Source organism: Mya arenaria, chromosome 14, assembly GCF_026914265.1.
Source record: "Mya arenaria isolate MELC-2E11 chromosome 14, ASM2691426v1".
NCBI classification, from domain to species: domain Eukaryota; kingdom Metazoa; phylum Mollusca; class Bivalvia; order Myida; family Myidae; genus Mya; species Mya arenaria.
Window position 1 is genome coordinate 42,643,253 of NC_069135.1, and position 24,616 is coordinate 42,667,868.

At 33.9% G+C, this 24,616-nt stretch overlaps 1 protein-coding gene across 3 annotated transcripts in view; it reads right to left on the reverse strand.

Moving 5' to 3' along the window:
• Positions 1–1,342: 1,342 nt before the first annotated feature.
• LOC128217035 (TPR repeat-containing protein DDB_G0287407-like) overlaps positions 1,343–24,616 on the reverse strand; it is a 68,221-nt gene continuing 44,947 nt past the window's right edge. For all 3 annotated transcript variants that reach the window (XM_052923850.1, XM_052923851.1, XM_052923848.1), the window contains exons 15-19: positions 15,678–15,828; positions 14,301–14,450; positions 13,910–14,016; positions 13,239–13,331; positions 1,343–5,719 (exon numbers count right to left, since the gene is read on the reverse strand). In XM_052923850.1, the coding sequence (XP_052779810.1) occupies positions 4,206–5,719; positions 13,239–13,331; positions 13,910–14,016; positions 14,301–14,450; positions 15,678–15,828 (2,015 nt within the window). In that variant the 3' untranslated portion in view covers positions 1,343–4,205. The remainder of the gene's footprint in view (positions 5,720–13,238; positions 13,332–13,909; positions 14,017–14,300; positions 14,451–15,677; positions 15,829–24,616) is intronic.

Below are 24,616 nucleotides of genomic sequence, written 5' to 3' on the forward strand. Positions count from 1 at the left end.
CAGATTTCTTGACGATCTTTGTCCCCAGTCCAAAGCAGTGGATAGTTACACCCGATCTGTTCCATCTGGTCTTGGAGTGGTCCATTGAAAATAAAGTCTGCCTGGAAACTTTTTAATTGTGCTAGATCTCTGCCATCGCAGTTCGCGCGGGTGTTGTCCTTGGATTTGCATTTTTTTTATCTGAGTACAATGTCAATTAAATTCAATATAAAATCTAATTACATGGCACTATTGAATAATAATATCTATAATATCCATGTGTCAACTCTAGATTTCAACCACTTTTGACACCATGGCATGTTGTATTCCTTGGGTTGGGTGTGACATGCTAGTGTTTATGATTAAAGGGAAGTAATGCAATTTAACTCATTGTCTGTTGTAGTGTTTGAGTAGTGTTTATGATACAACAGGGTAGAAGATTACATTTTATCTATAAGGTTCTACCAAATATGCTGAACGTACTTGAGAGGAAACTAAGCAATAACTCGTTTCAAGTGCTGAATGGTATGTGCAACTTTGCGTTGCAGCGTACAAATGATGATGATAGTTTTATGAAAAAGAAAATAATATTCTAATAGAGAACCATTCAAAACGGAGATATGTTCCACTACGAAATCGAAAAGTCAGTCTTGCAGTTTAGGTTGTCAAAACACAGTACTCTACCCAGAAGACAACAACTGCGCATCTGCAAAATGTGTCGCCTTCAATTAGAACGCCCGCTCATGACACTCTAATTGTTGGTGAATCTATTCTTAAAGGCGTAAAACATGCAACCAATTTTCTACGTTAACCGCTTTGTACAACTTTTGAACCAATTCAACATCATAACCGAACTATTTTGTGCTAGTAATTTTGTTAACCAACAACCGACATGACCGACCAAATAATATTTTTATGTGATAGTTTGTATGAAGAGAGGCTACGTAGTCTAGGTCAAAATAAACTTTCCTTCTGTTCTGTTTTGTTCAATGATTCTCCTACAAATACAACACCACCAATGATTTGTCTAAATTCAACAGCATGATTAAAGGCTTTTCTGCGTCATCAGTTTTGTTCAATGATTCGATTTAATACAACAGCAAGATTAAAGGCTTTTGTCATTGCTTTTTGAATAACACCAGTCACCAGTGTGAATTGTAGCATGATGACAGTTTTTCGGATCAACAGTTTTGACTATTAGCTGGATCAAATAAAACAGTATGACAAAAGCTTTTCTGATCTGCAGTTTCGTTTACACCGGCATCTGACCAAAGCCTTTTTGCATCATCCAAATTTGTCCAAATACAAATACTTTTCTGGAAATGAAAAGATAAAGGAAAACAGAAGGCAACACACAAAAAGATGCATACATTAATTTTATTGCTAAGAATACAGTATAACTGAGGAATATCCAATAACAATCACAAGATAAGATATATAATATTCTAAAATATCTCTAATGTATACAGTGCACTTCTAATGCTGAGTAACAGAAAAAGAATATCACATAGTCAGGAGGTGTTATGCTAGTTTGTACAAATAAGCAATAGCGTTAAAGGTTTGGCAGTTTTTGTGTTCTTCAGTTTTGGGTTGGAAACAGATTTTTAGATTCTTGTGACCTTGATCTTTAACCTTAAAATCAATAGTGCTCATTTTTTTTGCCTTGTCTAGTCCAATTTAGTTTATGTTTCAAATTATCAATAAAGACAATATCAATTAATAATGATTTTTATTTCAAACTTACACTTTATCTAAATGCGTCAGAAAGACTTATTTTGCAACACAATTTGAACTTCAGATATTTTGAGTTGTTTCATATTTGAAAAAAATATACACACATTTTTTAGTTTCTAAAGCTGAAAAAAATCTGAGATACATAACTTACATAAAACCCAAAGAAATAACATAGATGTTTGGCTAATAAAGCTGCAGCTTAAATTAACCTCATAATATATACATATTATCTTTAACAAACACATAATCCACTTATATAGCTTAAAAACTTTTGATAAAAAAATGTTAAGGTGTCAATAACATAACAATAAGTTTTTTTATGGAAATATAAAATCCATTTACTTTAAGCAACTATTAGCACATGTTAAAACAAATGTAAAACTTATGATACTGATTAAGATAAGCTCTTGAGATTATGATTATGAGTTACATACAGATCAAGTAAATTTCAAGCATGTCTGACTTATTCTTGGCTTCTTAACTATTATGAGGAATGAAATACTGACTACATGCACATGACTTCGGAGACTTCATAAGCTTTATATTTGACCACAGTCTGTTCAGCATAAGTAGATTACAAGGGATCATGCCATTTCAATGAGTGCACTAAATAAATACATGATTATGGAGTACAAGACTTCATGTATCTATAATTGTGAAAATGGACTCTATAACTGTCTTCAGTGTTCAAAGTTAAATTTTGTTTAATGGGAAGGCAGTATTGTTAAAGGCTGACAGTCTTTAATTTTGATAATTCATCAGTCATGGCATGATTTTAATAAGGTGAATCAGTAAATTTAAAAAGAGGCTGGGTCAGTAGACAAAATATAATTTCAAACACTTAAACAGTTATTAATATGAATTAACTATAAGAAATGGTTATCCTACCTGCATCACATTTACTGTTAACCATTTATTTTGGTAAATGCATACAGATGATAATATTTTTTATCGTTATATATAAGTTGAAATAAAGCTTGAATTAAATTTGTTGTGGTTCAAGTATAGGAATGATTTTCACATCATTCACTGTTTTCTCATTTCACTCCTTAGAATTCTTATTCAATAGGTCACACATATTTAATATTAACTCAGGCAAGTGAGAACCAATATTTAGATTTTAGTCCCAGCATACCCTTTTCCAAAAGCCCGCCTAAATTTCTTTAGCTAGCTTTAATAAGAATATGTTTAAAATTTTGGAAAATGTTTCATTTTTTTAAATGTTTTACAAAGCTTATATTAAAAAAATATAAGAAAACAAAATTTCTTAACATGCCAATTTCTAAAAACAAAAAATGGAAGGGAATCTAAAAGATATTCTTTCTCTAGCCTCATGAAAATACAACAAATCATTAAGTTACCATCATTTGCAAATGTAAACAAATAAATAAATAACAACACAATGTTTGAACAAAATACATCAGATCTGACACAATCTATCGAGACAGGAACACAGTTGACAAATGAACCAAATTCTATCTAAACGCACAACTAGTGATTTACTTAATTATAAATGTGATTATCATAATTATATAAACGAATACAGTCAAAAACCCATTGGCTCGATATCCGAGGGACCGGCCAAAATACTTTGAGCGTCGCGAATAGTAAGCCAAGTAGGAATGCATACATAGAGTAAAAATAAATCGGTCCTTTACAACTAGTTCAATTCAATGAGGTAAGCGATATCGAGCCAACTGGTTTAGAATGTATATATTTAACTTGATTTAGATGAAATTTCTCTTGTATTGTTAGCATATGGATGCAATTGTTAGCCTAAGATGTAATGAGTGAAAGAGATTAATCTTCTTCCTGTATGAATTCTCAGAATTGGATGATCTCAGATCTAAATGGTTTTCATGATGGGCATTCTACATAAGATCACCCAAGGCAACAGCTTAAAGTAAAATTCCAATAATTTCTTCTACAAATTGATTGATAATAAAACTGATTTTCATTTGTCATGTGTTGAGGTTGTTAATTTTAATTTTGGTAAACATTTCCAATGCATATTTAAATCGTGTAAATAAAATTAGAAATTTACTACGATATATTTTTTTATTTCATGATCATAATATCTTAATAATGAATGTGATAAACTCCCTGCAGTATATATATATTTGTGCATGTATCTAACTTACTGTGAAAAATAATAATGTGAAGTTCTTATGACTTATAAAGATCTCGTTTCCATCAACAACAAAAAGAAGGTAAATGTACCAAAACTTCTATATATATCATAGATTTGTCGGCTATCATTCTGCACTATATAGCTCAAAACGAGCCAAAAAACTTTCATATCACAGCAAATTGTAAATAATACAATTACAATAATTTTAAGTATCCTTAAATGTAAAGTTGGTGAATTAGATAGTGAATAATCATTGACATCTAGAACAATAGGCTATTTTTAAGCTTATATAACCGTTCCAGAAACCCTTCATAAATATCACAGCAGTTTTAGTATAGTTAAACAATAATTTTTAAATGTTTCAATTGAAGACAACAGTGTCCTTAAATGTAACAGTTGGTGGATGTCCATAGTCTTCCGGAATAATGGGCTCTTCCAGCACGTATCCCATCTGGCGGGGCCTATCAGGGGCTGTTAACCCATTTACTGTTGGGGCCAGGCCCATCTCTACTTCAGTTCCACATTCCACCATTCTCATAAGTTCTTCTTCTCTTTCAGCCAAGATTTCTTCTGCATCGTGTCGACACTGCTCGCAGATTGTGTACTGCTTCTTGTCATGCCTTGGATAAGGTGTATTAGTTTTTCCCTTTGTACAGGTGTGTCCGTTCCATTCCGGGTAACCTTTGTAGAGCATATTGGGATTGTTCTTTCTATAGTCACTCTTCATAAAGGTTGTATAAGGATTAGGGGCAGTGGGTGCAATTGTCTTCTCAAGATCTTTAGCTTCTGAACGTTTTTGCGAACGTTTTGGAGCATGTTTCAAGTCTGGTGTAGTATAACGTCCTGGAACATGATACCAAGCAGACTTGTGATGAATTCCTTTTGAAATATCTCTTGGTCCAGTGTCACCGAGTAAACTTGTCACAGAGCTATGAGGACCCATGGTTGTGGTCCGTGAATTACTCAAATGTATGCTAAATGGCCCCCGGGGTATATCACAGTTTGATTTGTGGCTAGTGATGGAGGTTCCAGAATAACTTGTATACAATGAACTACCAACACTTCTAGCACTTCCAACAGGTCTCTTATGCTTGTGGGAGGTTTCCCTCCTTGGTATGAAACTGTTCTCTGATGTTCGTAGTGCAACCTCCCCACTTCTCACAACCATAGCATCTCCAGAGGCATTCTGTGGGCTCCCAAATCGTCTGAATAGTCTCTGTGGGGGAGTTTCAGCACCGAGTCTGTTTTCTTGAGAGTGGGGTGACAGAGGGGATGATCGGAATTTCACACTAGTTTTCTCACCCTCATTTCCATAACTGTCAAGAAGTGTGCCAGAATCTACAGCATGGCCATTTCTTTCACTCACTGCTTCCATGTCAACATGAATATGCTTCTTGTTCTCAGAATCACTTATCTGCTCTTCATGAGGAGAATATTGTGGTGACATCACTTCCAGTTTCTGTTTCAACTTCCTGTCTACACTTTCTCGATGGAGAAGTCTTGGTTTGCTTGTTTCCAGCATAATTCTCTCAGAAGCTGGCAAAAATGAAGCTAAGCTAGTTCTCTGACTCATAGGAGCCCCGGTGACATCAAAATGGCCGCTAACTGGCCGTGACATGTTCTGACTGTACGACCTTGACATGTGACTGCCAGCTTTAGACAATGTACTTCCTGGGCGGGAAAGCTGGCCAAAGCTACTGGATTTCGCAGACTGCAGATGAGATTTTCTTTCGATATTTGCGAGGTCATGACTTCTCCATGTGAGGGAACTATAAGGCCGTTCTGAGGATCGGACATCGTTCTTGGCAGTCTTCAATGAGACCTCTAAGTTGTTGAGATACGATCTAACTGCTCTCGTCTCAATGTGGTCACCTCCTGAATATACAAAACAGAATATATAATGGAAATATCAGTATTTCACATGAGATTTTGGTAAGGGCCATGTATGTAAGCCACCTGAAAATAGACCTAATACTTTGAAATGAAATCCAATTTTACACTACATCATAAAGTTGGTAGTCACTAAAAACTTTCTGAAAGTGCACTCAATCTTTGATTACTTTAACGATTGTCATTTGAATTATGTTCCTTTCAATGTTTTGCCAACCAGGGGACAGCAGGTTTAAAGGAGACTTTAGGAAGTGAGTGATTCCTGACAGGCCAGGCTTTGACAAGCCGATAAGACCGCCACCCAGAAATTAAACCTGAATGTTTTCCAAAGAATTTTCAACCCCAGGTATTTTTACCAAGTTCCCTGCTCCAAGTGTGGGATTCTATGACAACAAAATTTACCGCCTGTCTAAATCCCCTGGGTATGGCCCAATTCCCGCCCATCATGGGTATGAGGCATAACATTGTTAGGTGCATTACTAAGGTAATTGCTACATACTTCTCTAAATAAAACAATTTAAAAATATACTTTGTAATTTATGAAGTCATTTCCTCCCTTCTGGAGTTGATTGTTTACATTTAGTTTCACTCACAGTGGTTATACTTTGTCATTATTGCCTGTTGTAAATGTCTTTAACAATTTTTATTTTTTATCCCCCACCAGCGAACTGGGGAGGGATCAAAATTCTCGGGAATTTTATCCCCTGCCGGGGGATATGGCATGTCTATGCATGTTTCTTTATTATTTACTCATAGCATAACCCTTATAGTGCAAAAGGATAATATCAGCACTGCACTGATTTCATCTTTCAATTGAATCTTAAGGTTAAATAGCACTAAATATCATAATTTGTGGGGTTTAAATGCTCAGGTAAGAGGTATGAAAACTTCTCCAGTTTAATGAGGCTTGGTCCCTTCTGGAATTGTAACGCTAATGTCATAAATGATTATTTATGCTCATTAGCACAATTCTGGTTGGAACTTAACATCGATATTCCTAAAAATATCAGAGAGTGAGCTCTATGAATAGTCATGTATTTATTTTTGGTTCTGTACTACCGGGTAAATATCTTTATTGAAACCACCTGAATACTAAGCTTCAGTTTACATGGCCTTTAATTAAGTGTTGTAAGATTTAAATCCAACATTTTTAAAATGAATTTATTTTCACAGAGTTACAGCCCTTTGATGATTAAATACGCTGAACTTTTGTTAGTTAATATGCGATCCTCGTTTACCACTTAAGGTTTACTTATATAAAGGTTATAATTATTATCTATTGAAAATAGTGCTATAATTTTCTCATTTTGCAATATGATTACCAGATAATATTTACCTATTTTCATTGTAAATTGTAATACAACCAGTGACTTAATTATAAAGCTTTTGAATTAATTTAATGCAATGCTATGCAATCTTCACAAAAAATGTTAATTACACTTAAATTAAAATTTAAAGGCAAAATGACACGCAATACAGTACCTTTAATTTTCAGCTTTTCAGAAGGTATTCCAGTTAACACTGTATATATTGCAGTATACATAATTGTTTTCACAAATTTCGTTATTAATTCACATAGAGGTTACATAATGCTACATAAAATTAGCTTCATTCTTTGTTGTCCACATAAAATAATGATTCCACAGAACTAAAATCAGCAAATTCACTCATGAAATTTTGATACAATTTATCAACTAAAGCCAGCAGTTGAATCAATAGAAGTGTTTATATTTCCATTAATCTGTGACAGACTTATCACAATGCATCTCCAGCCATAATCTTTCCGACTCTATAGAAAACAGTGTCATCTTTGATTCAATTCCATTTAATTCCGCTCACAGAAAAAGGTAGGCGCTAAGAAAACAACTCCCTGTATCTCTTTCAGTCACAAACAACTGACACAATGCGACAGTTTTGGACTCTATTTAATTCATTGAAATATGTATTTAAAGTTCTAAATGTGCCCATTTAAATTTCCCTCACACAGACAATGATATTTGTCATTTTCCAAAACAATTTTTTGTTACTTAATTTTGAGTGTGCTTTTATAAGCTTCAAACATTGAACACTTTTTCTACTTAAAGACATTAATTCAAATTTAAGGTATTAACACTGGATAAATTAATTGACATATTGCATAAATTGGTAACATCATCTTTAAATATTTTCAAAACAATTCAAATTTAAAATTCCCCAATGAACCTATCAAAAATCAATCAGTCTAGTGTCGTTAAATTTTGATATGGAACAAATCAAATCTCTGATAGTTCTTTATACAAGCAATAATTGGATACATGCACTTTGTCTTAAGGTCGTGCCAACCGGGATATTAAATTATTAATATTGTAATCATTTATCATTTGTAACCCTGTGAAATCCATCAAACCCCACGCCACTTTGTATACTATTAATAACAAAGATATCAATATTGATTCAATACAACGGTTTATCTCAGCGATTTTATGATTTCATAATTCCATCAAATCCATGAATGGAATATTGGAGTTTGTAGGTTCCTTAAATAAATTTAGCATTTACATATTGTTGATTTCTTTTTTTCTGCCCCTAATCTCACATCTTTGTTTAATGAATGTAGGCACTGTATCCAAAATAATACACCGTCAAATCAAAAAACACTTGATCAAATTTAATATTGTTTCCAGCACGTTAAAATTGAAATTGAGCCGAAATTCAAACATTTATTTTTCAGCAAACAAAAATTTTAGTCACTTCCGCAATCATAGACCTTGGACATTGAATTTGTTACACGAAATATTTCTCTTCCAATTGAACTAAATATACCATTTTAAATCATTAATTTATTGTCAGCCATTATAATAAGAAAAACCTTCGCCAGTCTGAATCAATCTTACAAATTGGAGTTGTATATGACCAAGGTAAACTTTTATTCATTAAACATAATCCCATTAATTTGCACCATTCTCTTTGAAGTATACTTTAAAATATTTAATGTATAAGAGGCTTATGTTCATAACAACGATTAAAATCCAGTGTATTTCATATAAAAGTGGCTACTGTTTTCTCTCCTGGCTGGTATACTGTTCAAAACAAAAATGTATGACATCATTGTTTGTAAATCCATGATCAATAAACTTTTATAATTGGATGCGGGGATTTTTCGTTTTTCACTAACATGCACATTAAGTAACACTAGCTTACAAATAAATACATTTATTAAGTACACAATTCAATATTGAGAATTTTAATTATGAGACTTCAAATGCTACAATTGTTCAAATTTATCAAAATGGAGTAACAGGATTTCATAATTTGAATATAATAACGAAAAACATATCGGGGTGTTATGGAAGTAAAATGAAGGTACACACTTGAAAAAATAATACGGTCCAAAATATTAACATTATCAACAATTGAATACCAGTTATAACAATCAATGTCTACATTTTTGAACTTGATATTTAAGGGGTTGGTTTAAGTGGTTTGTTCTAAACAACAATGACGATGATGACAACAACAACAACAACAACAATATTTGGGCAAAAGTTTCAAACTGCGGACAAAAGTCTGATGTATTAGCTGTATTAAAAATTCAAGATCACTGATTCAAATATGTGAGGCCCTCATAGCTGATTTATACAGATACCTTTTCATAAAGCACAGCTTACCGCCAATGAATTCCAAACTAGTTTATCTATGAATACATTCAATCAGGGCCTCACAACTTGTGCCGAAATTATGATCATGGATTTTTTTTTATCTTAAGTGAAAGCTATGTATACTTTGATTCATCAGATACAGAAAAAAAAACTATTGAATTCAACTGTCTCTTACACGTTAATATCTTAGGCCTGAGGAATAAAGAATAGAAAACAACGAATTTTGAAAAATTACTTCATGGAAGCATCATCCCATTTTTTGGTTTGGTTTCCCTTCTTAAGATGAACAGTATAGCTGAACAATTTTATAATCAAATTTATTAATATTTATGGACAGCATATCTCAACGAACAATCAAATAAAATCTTGTCAAATAATCTGTATAAATCTTAACTTTGAATAGGGCAGTCCAATAAAAATACTGCAACAAACGGACTAGTTCTTTACCCACACAAAGTCACCAATGGACATTTTAAAGGCGCACAATGCAGGTTGACGCCAATTTTTATTTTAATGCATTATCATGTTAAACTCATTTGACTTTAAGGATTATAACAAAAACTTATGATTAAAAAAGATACAGATATAAAAATATTAACATTTTTTTTTTAAACTAATATTTGCGTGGAGATAAATTCCCCAGGAAAAAAAGTGCCAAATAATCAGTAATATTTTTAATCTTTACCTAAATCATATGCTTTCATTTTGTTTTAATCATTAAAATGAGTTAAACATGTTTTGCAATTAAATTAATTTATCTTATTTGCATCAACCAAGTCAGTACCTGTAAAGATGGATTCTTTGCTCTTGTCAGTTTGGTTAAAATATCATAAACAAACAAGATAAAATAAATCATGCATTCTTAAGTAATGTATTTTAAACATATCCTTTGTGCTTTAGAATTATAGATTAGATTTATTGCATAATTATTAATGTTCTTGTAAGCTATTGAATATTACTGGTGTTTTAAGCATTGAAAAACCGCACTCTTTCTTCGACCGAGACAGCCGGTAAATCGGTTTGTAACTTTTCAGCCGATTGCCCCTACTATGAACGCTGCCCTGAGCGGGCACCGTCCAAAAAGAAATTCAACGATACCAGGTTTTCAACGATTGACAGTGAACTTCAGTTTTCACTGTGAGATTCAGTCTCAACCGTTTTTCTATAACAGTGACAGTGACCTTAACCCTAGGGGCCTCAAATGCAATCCAATAAAAGGTCTCCATAAACTCTTCCTAAATACAAAGTTTAGTCACGATATGTCAATTAGAATCAACTTAATTCAGGTTCAACCATTTTTTTTCTATTTAATATCCAGATAAAGTGAAACTTGTTACAGAGAGACAGCAAGGCTCATTTACCCACAAAGCATCGAAAATTGATTTTTTTAAATAAAATGTTACTAATATTTTTTAAATTAAAATGTTAATAATGCGCCTTTAAACTACAAACAATAAATAGTAGCTGTGAGGCTTTAAAGGTGATAAAGTTGATCATATAAATCACATTATTGACAGAACTTATCATATATTTGACAATAAAATTGCAATTGAAAACTTCCATTGTTCATTATCAATATGGGATTTCAGGTATTGACCTCTTGGGAACAAAATAATTCTTTGTTTTATAACCAAAACATTTTAATATTCAAGTTATTTATTCTATCCATGGGATGGCAGTATTTTTCAAATCTTCTTAAAATTTATTTTGGTTAATCAGCAGTCAGCCGTCATTTAAATCAGGTGAATCGGTAATTAAACAGGCTGGGTCTGTAGACAAAATATTATCTCTACCACTAAGATCTTTAAAGGGTTGTTAGTATGCATTTAATAAAATGGATATATGGCATTCAACACATTAAACCATTGATAAGGGTAAAAACCGGCTAATACCCTTTCAGCATTAATTAGAGTGACAATTACTGCTTCATTCCTTTTTGAAACATGTCAGTAATAAGCAAGAGTCAGGTGACATACTGAACGACAAACAGACAGACATGTGCAAAGCAATAATAACTCGACTTCTTTGAAGGGGTGCATTTTAAGTAAAATACCTAAACATTTTCTTAAAGAGGTCTCCATAAGTCTGATCCCACAATCATGTTCTTAAACCGAAGTCAAATTTTCTAAATATGAAAAGTTACAGTTACAAAGTAATTGTCATTGAGTGCTCTGAGGCGAAAAATGAGTCAATAATGTGACAGGAATCTGTTTTCACCACACACAATAACCTACTTGAAAGCTGTGTGTTATGGGAGATAAATTCCCCAATTCAAGTACTTTCCCTTTAGGAAATGATCTCAAAATAAAAAATTATTCTTAAATATAATTAACCAGATATTTCTCTTGGATATAACATTTTCAAAGTCTTGTTGATGCATACCTACAGAAACCTTACAGCTTGTATTCTTTTTAAACATATTATTCAAACTTATAGGGCCGGGGCCTTCAAGCTCAATTCTATTTCTGCTACAAAAACTGGGATATCAATGAATTAAAATAAACTACCCGTAATAAAACAGCATTCTTTATCTTTTATTCTTCCCTCAAATGATAATGGCTCCCTCATTATTGTTTAAAGTGACCACATAAGTAAAGCCATCATATAAAGGACTAAATTGCACTGTAAATCATATTAGTACAGGCTAGTACCAGTATTTATCAATATGCATTTATCTAATTAAAAATGATCAAGCACCGCACAGTGTTTGAAATGATTCTTTATCTACTGATTGCATGATACCGACTGATTGCATGATATCGACTGATAACTGATTTACCAATAAAAATGTAAGTGAAATTTGAAAAATGCTGCCATCACATTTGAGAAAATATGATTTTGAACACTAAATTGTTGTAGTTATAAATGGAAATGAACATTTTCCCTAGCTGTCTGTGTTAGAACACTGACTGCCCATTTTATTTAATTTCTTGTATTTCAATACCAAAAGGTCAGCCTCAGCCAAACATGGTCTAAAACTGCAACCAAAAAATTAGACTAGTATCTGCTTTTGCCTTAGATGTCACTAATAATTGAAGATAAAACTCCAGAGAATTAGATTAAAATTATGAGCTCATTTTTTTTGGTTATCTAGTTCAAACATTTTCAGTGACATTGTATTTTTATTATCTATATAATCAAGTTGTTCATAAATCAGTTTGATATGATTAATATTTGACATGATAAATATTCATCACCTTCAGTCCAAACTTCATGTACTAGTTTAAACTCTTATGCTAAAACCCTCATGTATACCTTTTTGGGGGGCTTACCTGAGCACCTTTAAGTTTAGTCATGAATAACCTAAATTTTGATTTATCAATAAATTGAAGTTTTAAATTAAATTGCTAAGAATGAGTAAAAAATTCCAAACAAAAATAAAATGATTAAATGGTATATGGTTTGCCTCACACCCAAGGGATTGTGGGTTTGAACACTACCAATGGAACTTTCTCATGGCATTTCAAAATTGACAAAAAGAAAGTACTGCTTTCTAACCAGAAACAGCATGATTATATAAGCTGTCAGCTGTCGTCAGAATCAAGCTACATGAAACTTGTATACAACAAAACAAAAAAGAGCGCCAAGGAGTGTACAACAACGCTTATCTGTTGTTTTTTTCATTTGAAAAAGGGGCATAACTCGATAACAATAAAAGCTTGGGTTATGTGCCTTGTTTAACAAGACTGTATTGTCTATGGTGTACAAAGTTTCATATGAATATTTCGAATGTTTTTTAAGATATGATTAAGGTTTTGCAAAATGATGTGCACAACACCAACAACAACACCAAGGTTATGACAACACAACAAATATTTAATTTTTAAAAACAAACAAATGAGCTAATAAAACAACACTATACACACCTAACTTGGCAATACGAATATCAAGGGCTCGTGACAATACGCTCTGACACTCGACTCTTCCAGAGTAGCTGGTTTCAAACTTCAACAGTTTTCCTGAATAAGAGATAAAATAAAATATTCAACAAATTTCAATTGAATATGAACAAAAATTAATAGTAGTGACTAAAAGGCAGGCTTGAACTATAACGCTATAAAATTTTAAGCAAGAAAAAACATAAATGAATGTGGGATTTTATAACAGCACATAATATGATTTTTTTATTAACTGATGAAGTCAATTCCCATCAAGAATTTTTTATAGATTTGGTCAAAATACGGTTTTCGACTTTCAACAAAACCAACGGTGACCCCAATGCCATCTTAACATCAATACCATCTCATTGAAAAATAAAAACACCCAGGTTAACCATGCTTGTTGGCCCAGGTATATAACTCTAGTTATGGAGCTTGTTACACATGTGTACTTCATTGTATGGCACTGGCAACATGCATATTAAGTTTCATGCGAATATATTAAAACAAATTTCATTAATTGCCAAGGTTTAACAAATGTGAACTGTTGTAATTGAAGTTATGATAATAAAATAAAAAAATTATAACCTCAACTTTTTTTCTTTTGAAACAAAACAACACACACTACATCAAAACAACTTAAGTTAAAGCCTCCTTACCAAGTTCCAGGAGGACTTCTGCAACAAGTAGGTCATCTTTATCAAGATGTGCTTCTCGTACCTCAAGGCATCGTCGAAACGCATTTCCTGCGGAAGATCTGTCATACCTGTAGCAACAACAAAAGAACTGTAAGGCCGAAAGATGGTATTTGTAAAATTTGTAAAATAAAAATACCTGTTAACGATGTAATTACTTTAAACTTTTCCTATCAAACTTGTACTGCAAAAAGTCATTTCACCCAAATAAATTGTGAAAAGGAATATTCAAATCGGCCATTAAATCTTTTCAAAAGAAAATCTCAAACAAATGAAAAAATAAAATCAAGAAGATGAAACTCACAGCTCTTAACTGTTAAACACCAAAAAAAACACAGAATATAAACTCTCTCACCCTTTATCATTGTTCTCATCTGACATGAGTTTGCCGAGAAAGAAGAGGACGTCTGCCACCAGGGGATGGGAGCGGCCATACCAGCGTTGCCGTAGCAACAGGCACTTGCGTAGGTTCGTTTCTGCCATGAGAAAATCAAACTGCTTCCTCCTGCAAAGAAGAAAGAAGAGGATTTGGGTTGCATGCCATTCAGTACCATCCGTTTTTATGCATTTCCTCTCCAGTTGTCATTTTAAAAGCAATTGCTCACTTAATTCTATTTATAATGAAGTATTGAAAATGAAGAAGACAATCTAAAAAATAACTGCATTAATTGTTTGCATTAAAGTCACTGGCTTCTTCTTAAAGATCATATTCTGTCATAACAACATTGCCAGTATGGGATTTCTTATGTTATACAATACCTTGACCTCTGCAAGGAGATTGTTTGTGACCTTTAAAGCAAGGTCAATAGCTTCCAACATCACCATAACAACACTGCTTACCCAAAATGTCCAATTTGGTACAAGACCATGGTCTGTGCAGGAAGACCATGTATGACCTTGCAAAGGGCAAGGGCTTTTTTAAAAGGCCACCTCCATAACTAAACAGCTTACCTGAGGTTTCCTATGTGGTACAAGATTTTGGTCTGTGCAGGAAGACTGGTAATGGCCTCGGAAAGGTCAACAGCTTTTAAAAAGGCCACCTCCATAACTAAACTGCTTACCTGAAGTTTCCTATGTAGAACTAGACCTTCATCTGTGCAAGAAGACTGCATATGACCTCCGAGGCGTCAAGAGCTACTTGTAAAATGCCACCTTTATCACAATACTACTACCCTGAAATTCCCTATGGGTTAAAAAATCCTATGCCTGTGCAGGAAGAATGCATATGACCTTGTAAAGGTCAAGGGCTTCTTGTAAAAGGTCACCTCCATAACTAAACTGCTTACCTTAGGTTTCCTTTGTGGAACAAGACTTTGGTCTTTGCAGGAAGACTGGATATGGCCTCAGAAAGGTCAAACCCTTCCTGTAAAAGGTCATCTCCATGACAACACTGCTTATCTGAGGTTTCCTATGTGGTACAAGACCTTTGTCTATGCAGGAAGACTGGTTATGACCTCAGAAAGGTCAAACCCTTCCTGTAAACGGTCATCTCCATAACAACACTGCTTACCTAAGGTTTCCTATGAGGTACAAGACCTTGGTGGATGCAGGAAAACTGCGTATGACCTCAGAAAGGTCAAGGGCTTCTTGTAAAAGGTCATTTCCATAACAACACTGCTTACCTGAGGTTTCCTATGTGGTACAAGACATTTGTCTGTGCAGGAAGACTGTATGACCTCAGAAAGGTCAAGGGCTTCTTGAAAAAGGTCATCTCCATAACAATACTGCTTACCTGAGGTTTCCTATGTGGTACAAGACCTTGGTCTGTGCAGGTAGACTGCGTATGACCTCAGAAAGGTCAAGGGCTTCTTGTAAAAGGTCATCTCCATCCTCTAACATTCCCTCTTCCACACGCAGATGGCCAATGGCATCAATGACTGTGCCTGAAACCACAAAACAAAATTAAACCATTTATCAAGTCAATATGTAAGTCATGTTAGTATTCCTTGAGGATCTATATCTCATTCCCATTCATAAAAGAACCTGCTAAATAAAACTATATGCTATAAGGGATTGATTTTTTGTTATACAAGAGCTGTAGGCAAGAATGCCTTGACCGTTGAATGTTCAGTCTATGCTAGCTATTTATGCACATACTGCGGCAGATAGTGACCATATATAAGAACACCAGTGTGACTATATGAGTCATTATATATTTTGGCAACATTTGCTGTCCCACGGGTTGCGTTCAAGCACTCTTCTTATTAAGCTTTAACATTTGATTTTATATGAAACTTTATGGTGTGTTGCACATTGGAAGCAGATCATTTGATATATTAAACAGATAGAAACATAATTTTTACATGTTAGAACATGTAAACATGACACAATTTGACTGTCTCCAGGTCATATTTTGTGTATTTATGGTTATGTAATTTTTAACTGCCAAGAGTTATGTAAACAAAATTACCCTGCCAACTTTATTCTATGTTTGACTGAAATACTAATGCATAAAAAGATACAATTATTCAATCCTTTCATCAAAACAAATATTTCCAAAATCTGTACCCAACGTTTAAGTCTCTCATGTAACAACAAGAGATTTGTTCAAAATAATAACTGATCCGTTCATGACTTAAGTGGTTTATCAACCTCCATTTGAGGAGTCATCTTTCCCAAAACATTATTTGACAAATGGCCGATCATTTTAGAAGTACAGTGGAGTAATTGATATCTTAAAGGACGTTGAGTAGATGCGTAATTTGTATGTCTGTCTCTAATGTAACACTGTATATTTCTTCCATTGATTTGAGTATGAGTATAGTTTATGTGATATTACATCTGTATGTAATGAAGATTCAAAGAATATGTGTTGCTTATATCGTAGGTAGAAGGTATTAATTTTATTTTGATAAAAACAAGCGAATAATTCACTCATGTAACATTCACTCATGTAACGGGCATTTTTGTTACAGTAGAGATGCAAAGTGTTACAAGAGAGACACTCAATACATAAAAATTACGAAAATATAGTTGTATTCATTAATAGTGTAATAAATTATCACATAATATAGTCAGAACATCAATGTATAAAATAATAACTCATTGTAAGATGAAAATGCTAACATTTCGGTTTCTTGTTTCGTAGATCTAATTATTATGTTACACGAGAGACCGTTTTTGTGACAGTAGAGACAAAACCTCAATAGTATGTCATATAAGTAGCTTTAAACAATGTGATTATGATTTTAAAGTTAAATGCTAAACGGTTTAAATGTCATCTTGTCGGGAAAACAGTTTTTAATTATAATATACATTTTGTCATTGCACATGATAATTTATGGAAAATGTGTTACAGGAGAGACCAACTTTTGTTAAAGGAAATATTTTCAACGACTATTTTGATAATTGTAAATGTGATAACATGGAAAATTTAACTTTTAATTATTTAGTTGTATCCTATACATTATAATAGTATATCTTTATTAGAAATCCTCAACATGTTAGCCATGTTCAAGCTGGAAATGCTGTTTTGTGTTTTACTGTTACATGAGGGAACACATGTTACATGAGTTTAAACATTAATGACTACATATGCTTCATTTTATTTATCACCATCAAATGGTATTTTTTTTATTCAGCTAGAGTATATTGTATTGAAATAAAACGTCCATCAACACGAGTACTAAGACCCTTATATTATACAACGCATTACATATGTTGTCACAAAACTATGCCCATGTATAGTTGATACGGACGGAAATTGCCTTCCATCCTGCAGAAGTGTTCTTGCATTTGGTGAAACCGATAACGTAGAAGAAATAAGAGTACAAATAATAGCTGAACTTGTTAGAAATTAAATCAAATACCTGGATGGTATGGTTTTGATTGACGGGATTGAACATAAGAAGAGCTGTATAAAAAGACCAGTCGACCCCTTCAGGGTTGAGCATGCTTTTCTCTGAAGGGATCTGTTGCGTCTATTGCTTTGTTGGCCTCGCATGATACAATTGGTGGCAGCGGTGGGATGAAGATAACTACCGGACCGGAGTTGCCTTACCCACGAATTTCCCAGGCCAATACTCGAGACGAGTCTTTTCGGAGGCAGAAGTAATGTAACGTTCTATGTAGGCGGAAGTAAGTATAATATAGTATGTTGGTGTACTTGGTTGGTTGTATGCAAATTGGCATATTCAGGTCTCCGTGTGGATGGAGAATATACTGCATTATAAGACCAGTCGACTCCTTCAGGGTTGAGCATGCATTTACCTGAAGGGATCTGTTGCGTCTTTGGCCACGCACGCTACAATGGCAAAAACGGGTTTGAATGTCATTCAAAGCAACTACATTTGAATGAGTCTGAACTCAATGTTGATGTTTGTGAAAAGGGAATCAAAAATGAAGATGTAGAAATTTCGATCATTATGATATGAAGCTAGATCAAAATGACAAATGCGTAACAATGTATGTTCACAAGGATACGGATGGTGGATATGCCATTGACAGAAACATTAATTGTTCACATCAAAACATAGCACTGAAACAATTATGATACAATAAATGTATCAATTGGTCAAGAAGAGTCGTCCAATCCTTATATTACACCAGATTGTGACAATGCAACTGTTCAAATAGAAGTAACAGATGTCACTGTTCCAATAGATGGCATCATTGAGACAGTAATACTGGAAACCCTGAATGAAACTGTTTCGATAGAGAGCATAAATACAATCTCCAATAGAAAGAACAAAGTAGATTGTTCCGTAAAAAACATCAATGGAACTGTTCCGGACAAACAAACACATGATACTATAAAGATAGACGAAACGAAACTAGATGGCACGAGTGATACTATTATAAAAGAAAGCACAAATGAGACTGGATCGTTGAAAAGCACAAATGAGACGGTCCTGAACATAGAAGAAACAGATACAATAGAAAGCACAAATGAGACTGGATCGTTGAAAAGCACTAATGAGACGGTCCTGAACACAGAAGAAACAGATATGATAGAAAGCACAAATGAGACAGTTCAAATAGAAATACAAAAAGAGAGCTCTGAAAGAATGCAAAAATGAGACTTATCCTATAAAAGTAATCAGTCAAAGTGCTCCAATTGAAAACGCCAACAACACTGTTTCCAATGAGATTGTCTCGATAATGTTCCAAATGAGTTACCTCCGAAAGATGGTATCCATGAGACTACCAAGACATAGTGTGACAATGATACAATTGAACCTTTTGACATCAGCAACCCTATGATGTGCATAGGAAAATATGTAATGAGTCTTTACAATAAAATACCTTATCAATGTATTTTAGTGGACGCTCAAGGAACAAAAATTCGTGTTAGCTGTATGAAACAAACTGGGAGTAAAAAGGCGAACATTATCACTTGACCAAGAGTAAATAAGATCAAGATTGGTATACAATCGACAGTGTTATGGGAATCATTCCTGTCCAAAGCATGTCAAAGGCATTTACTTTAAAATAAATGAAACAATTTGGTTTGGATGTATGGGTAACTATGGAGCCGTGCCATTACACCAATCGACAGTGTTAAGGGATACATTCATGGGCTGAAACATTTCAAACTCAGTTATTATAAAATTTATGATACTGTTCGATATATATGTGAAAAGTGTGGCCAGTTTTTCAACTTCTGCTAAAAATGAACATACGTAAACTTCCCGTACTTTCGTCGGTGTGAGGAGATTACGTTCCTAAATGTTTAAAAAGCGGAAGTTGAAAAACTGGCCAAGTTGTCAGTTATGTGTTAATTACCAGCTTGTCGATTTCTTTGTCACTACTGTAACTCAGATAGGCTAACAACTCATTCGAAAAACAATAAACCAAGATCTTTAAACTGTTATATTCCATTTATCATTATGCAGTCATTTGTTATTTTTAGTTTCATAAAATTAGACATGAATGACAAATTGTGTAGGAGACGGTGCCCATAAAGTGTAAATATTCACTTTTGTCAATTTATTTGTCACTACTGAAACTGAGATTTGCTTATAATGTAAACGCATTCGCATATCAGTTTAGTTAAAGGGTTTTAGTGTTTAAATTTCTATTCATCATTATGTAATTATTTCCGTTATTTTAATACAATGAGTTAGACAATAATGTCAACATGTTACATGTTAACTTTAGTGTCTTTACTGTAACAATAACCGTCCATCATGTAACGTGTTCACACTTTTATTACCTTACAATGTTAAAATGTGTTTGTTACCTAGTAAAGTTTAAGTAGTCTTAGTATTAAATACATTCCTAGTTTCGAGAGTATTAGTTCTTAATCATATGTTTAATAAAAACAGTTAAAGATAAAAATATTGCCTTGAAATGTCACTCCTATAACATATAATTGTCTTTCGTGTAACACAAGTGTCCCTACAGTAACAGGGACAAAATGGTATTGATGTAAGTTGTTTGTATACAATATTTTGAATTACAAATAGTGATTCTGACATGCTAGGGTGTCCCTATTCATGATTTTTATTTATTTTTGTACAAAATAACCCGCAATTTTTATCATTTTTAACAAGTTGGTGCTATAAATTGTATGTTTTCAAAAAGTGAAGTTCATTTGGATAAATATAAGGATCCTTATAATTAAAATCCATATATCTTATGATTTAAATAGTGAAAAACAATTCACTTTTCATATTTATTAATGGTTGCTATGAAAAGATGATGTTTATTTTTCAATTTTAATTTTATCAAATTGTTGCCAAAATATATAATGACTCATATACCCAATATCTAAATTGGCAAAATTCAGTCTTAAGAACAATATGCAATTTATTTTTGAGATAAATCATTTCTCACTTTTTGGAAATGAACAGATAAAAAGATTTTTACAGATGACCTTGAAAACGTTGGACATGTGTAAAGATATGGTTGGATATTGGTAAATGTTACATGTATATCTAGTTCAAGTGCATAAAGTTTTATCTAATGACGGATGAATGTCATGTGTATTTATTTAGATTCAAAGTTTATTGAACTAAATATTTGACCAGCACCCCCTAAGTTGCTCCAGCTTTGGTATGAGTTCCTGAAAGCTCTATTCTAGGAGCTGCTTAATATCGTTGTTCCCCTTTTTTGTGGTATCAGCTAAATTTAAAATTTTATTATTTGTTTGCCCACTTTATTTATTCAAGTGAAAATATAATGTCAGTATACATTGGTAGAAAAACCATGCATAGAATACACAAGAATACCTGAGAGCCATGAAGTGTCAATGCAATACATGTAAGTATTGCCTCTGGCAACATGTGTACCAAGTTTCATGTGAAAAGCCAACAACAGTCCAAGTGTCAAGTTTGATGATCGTACGTCCAGGAATTTTCGAGTTATCACTCGGACAAGCTTTGGTCTACCGACAGACCAGTCGCCATGTGCAAAGCAATATACCCCCTCTTCTTCAAAGATAATCATATCATGAGACACTGATTGAGAAGGACTGAATATAGGACTGTATAAGTATGATATGACTTAATGACCTAAACTGATTATCAAATACATTTTATTGCTATTTTAGACTTTGGATTCTTTACCTAATCAGTGTTATGAACTTTACAGCAAACTCCCATGACATCTTTATAAAGAGCTCATTTGTGTAGTAGTCTTCTTCAGCAAGTTGAGTGCAATTAATTAAAATAATATGGCTTCAAACTTTGGTTCCTCTTTTTATCAAACTTCTGATTTGATTCATGACTTTGCCTGCTCTCCATGTAAAGATGATGGATTAAATAATGAGGCACAGTTCTTCTGTGATGAATGCAAGAAATATTACTGCAACAACTGTGTGAATCTACACAACAAACTGTTTAGGACACATTTAGTGCTTGGAAGACAAGATGTGAGCAAGTGGGTGGGGTATGCAGGACTCAGCCCCATAGAGGCATGTGACAAACATGGTGACAAGAAGCTTGAACTGTTCTGTGAGGACCATGATGAGCTCTGTTGCCACATGTGTGTATCTCTCACTCACAGGTTAGTCTAAAATGAACAACCACTTTAATACATTTGTTTTTATACAACTTATAAACTGAGAGGTAAACTTATCGAAACACATATAAATCCAAATGACTTCTCTAAACTTTTTTGATTAATTTAACAGTTTGATAGAACCTGTAAAAAAACAGTAAAGTAAAGTCTAGATTAAGCATGCACAATTTCACTACGATATATGATCATGTGACTTTCTTAATGCTATAAATACTATATTGCTTCATATACAGTCCAAACTCGCTATGTCAACATCTGAGATATTACCTCGATTTTCCAGTTGTGTCAAACTTTTACTTTTGTGTCCTAATATGCAGCATGCCATTGTGAATAAACACTAAGTGTGATCTTAACCTTGGAGGTAGGGACACACTTCTTGCACGCGACACATTGTCTTGGTATGAAGAACACAGTCATGTGGCAAGTTATTTTAAAATATGTCCATACAAGAGAAAGTTACAGCCCGGACACGACAACCTATACTCTATGTCCTTATATCCTTTCGAATACCGCTACATTACATCGACGCGCTACCGTAGCCGCCTAATGCAGACCAATTTTTCAAGGGTGCTGGTTACCGCTACTGTTTTACTGTAGGAATACTGTAGACGACTGAAACGTACCGAAAAAGTAGGTACGTCCAGTTCCACAGCCGCAAAATGCACATTTTCCACAAATTTGTGGTACGTTTTTCATTGAAATAAGAAGGATTGTGAATTTTTTAAACAGCATTAATACGCTATGGTACTTTGTCTTAGAAACAGTTACTACACTGCGGTATTTCTTTCAAATATAATAACCATGCAAAAATAAGCAACGGTATTTCTATAAAAATCGCCATTCAACATTATTCGCCTCTGGCTTTTGTAAATTTGCTTTAATAAAACAGCAAGCTTAAGCTTTTCCTCTTGTATCAGAAGTACGCTGTGGTTTAGTTTAAACATATTTATTTTACAACGATTGTGAAACAAGTTATTACAACATTATATTAATCACTCTCGTTGGCACGATATTACGCGAGAGTGTGGTCTTGTGTTGTGGGGGAAACCGGAGAACCCGGAGGAAACCCACTTGTCCGGCTTGGTGACCACAAACCAAACTCACATGCGCCCAAGCCGGGAATCGAACCCGGGTCGCCTAGGTGAGAAGCGAGTGCGCTAACCACTGCGCTAACCGGACAACCAAACGCTGTACGCTGTGGTATCACTGTTAAATTGAAGAAATGAGCAAAACTGCGCAGTGGTATTACTGTGATATTTGTTTTATGGACTGTGTGTTAACTTCGATAAGGTAGACATTTCATGTTACTAAATCAGTCACTTAAGTCCACTTTGGTAGCGTTCTTGAATCTAGAAGTATGCAAAACTACGCAACGGTATTTCCTGTATAAACATAATACGTAATCAACATAACACAACCCATTTCAAAGGCGACGTTGCCTTTGAAGGTCATTTAACACTAGTTACGCTTCCTTTTAATACTGTTGAAATATATGCTATAACTTTCTTATAAATCCAACCTGACATCTATTACGTGATCGCTATAAAGTTATCATGGAAACCAATAGTGACTGCAAATATATCAATATATCAACAGAACATCCATTAAAAAATAGCTGTCACAGTTGCCATGAAAACCACTGCAATAGACAATAAACCAACAGGACAAATATCACAAGGTCGCATCAAGGTTACATTGGAACCACAGTGACCCCTGTTATGAAAGTTGTATGGGAAAGGAGCATGACTTAATACAACGTGCATCAATACATATCTGTTGATGAAGCAATGATCAAATGTCACGGTCACCATTCAAGAATCGTTGGTGCTCCGTGTGTCATGGGGTACCTCAGGAATTACCAGGCGTACTTAAGTCGAAAGATAAAAGTAAGGTTGACTCAAACAGTTGTAGAGAACTGAAGAGAAAACATCACAGGATGATCATGTTGTATTTGCCGACAAGTTTAAAACATCAGTTCCTCTGGCGTTTGGAAAAAAAATCTATACAGTCGTGTCACGCATTAAACACCGGAAGAACATATCAATTGGTCAATCGCAAAATCAGTCCACGAAAAGAGATGGCAAAGTTAGGATGCTCAGCAGAGGGGAACACATGGCATGAAATATTTCGGACCGGAAGCTTATGTCCACTGCATGGGAATCATCAAAACATGTGTGCAACCCGATGACATGTTTCAATCCTATACTATAATAAATAGCCGACAGAACAAGGTTTTGACCGAAGAAGTAAATACAAAAGGAAAGTGGGAAAAAAACATGCATCAAAGTTAAATTTTAATTCAAAAAGGGCATGGGTGTTGTAGACAGTCAACATTTACAGTGTACCAACACAAAGTGCTTATTTGTGGACCTAATGTGTGTGGTTTGCCGTGGACATCCGGCTTGTGATTCATCATGTATAAAGCGTCAACCCTCCGGCTACCTATAAGCTGTTTGAGAGAATGGTAATACTTTTTTACAGTATATTACAAACATGCTGTAGAATGTTAAATAGTAACCATAATCAGGTTTAATAACATATTGATCGTTGCATGTACCACCAAAATGAAACATGAACAACATCTTTTAAAACCAATCCGCTGTTTAATGTTTTATGTTTCTGTTTTTAGGTTGCAGAACAACTTATCGGCGGGAATAGCACACGTATAAGGAAATCCAAAGAAACAAGTGACATTTTTTAACCTGACCT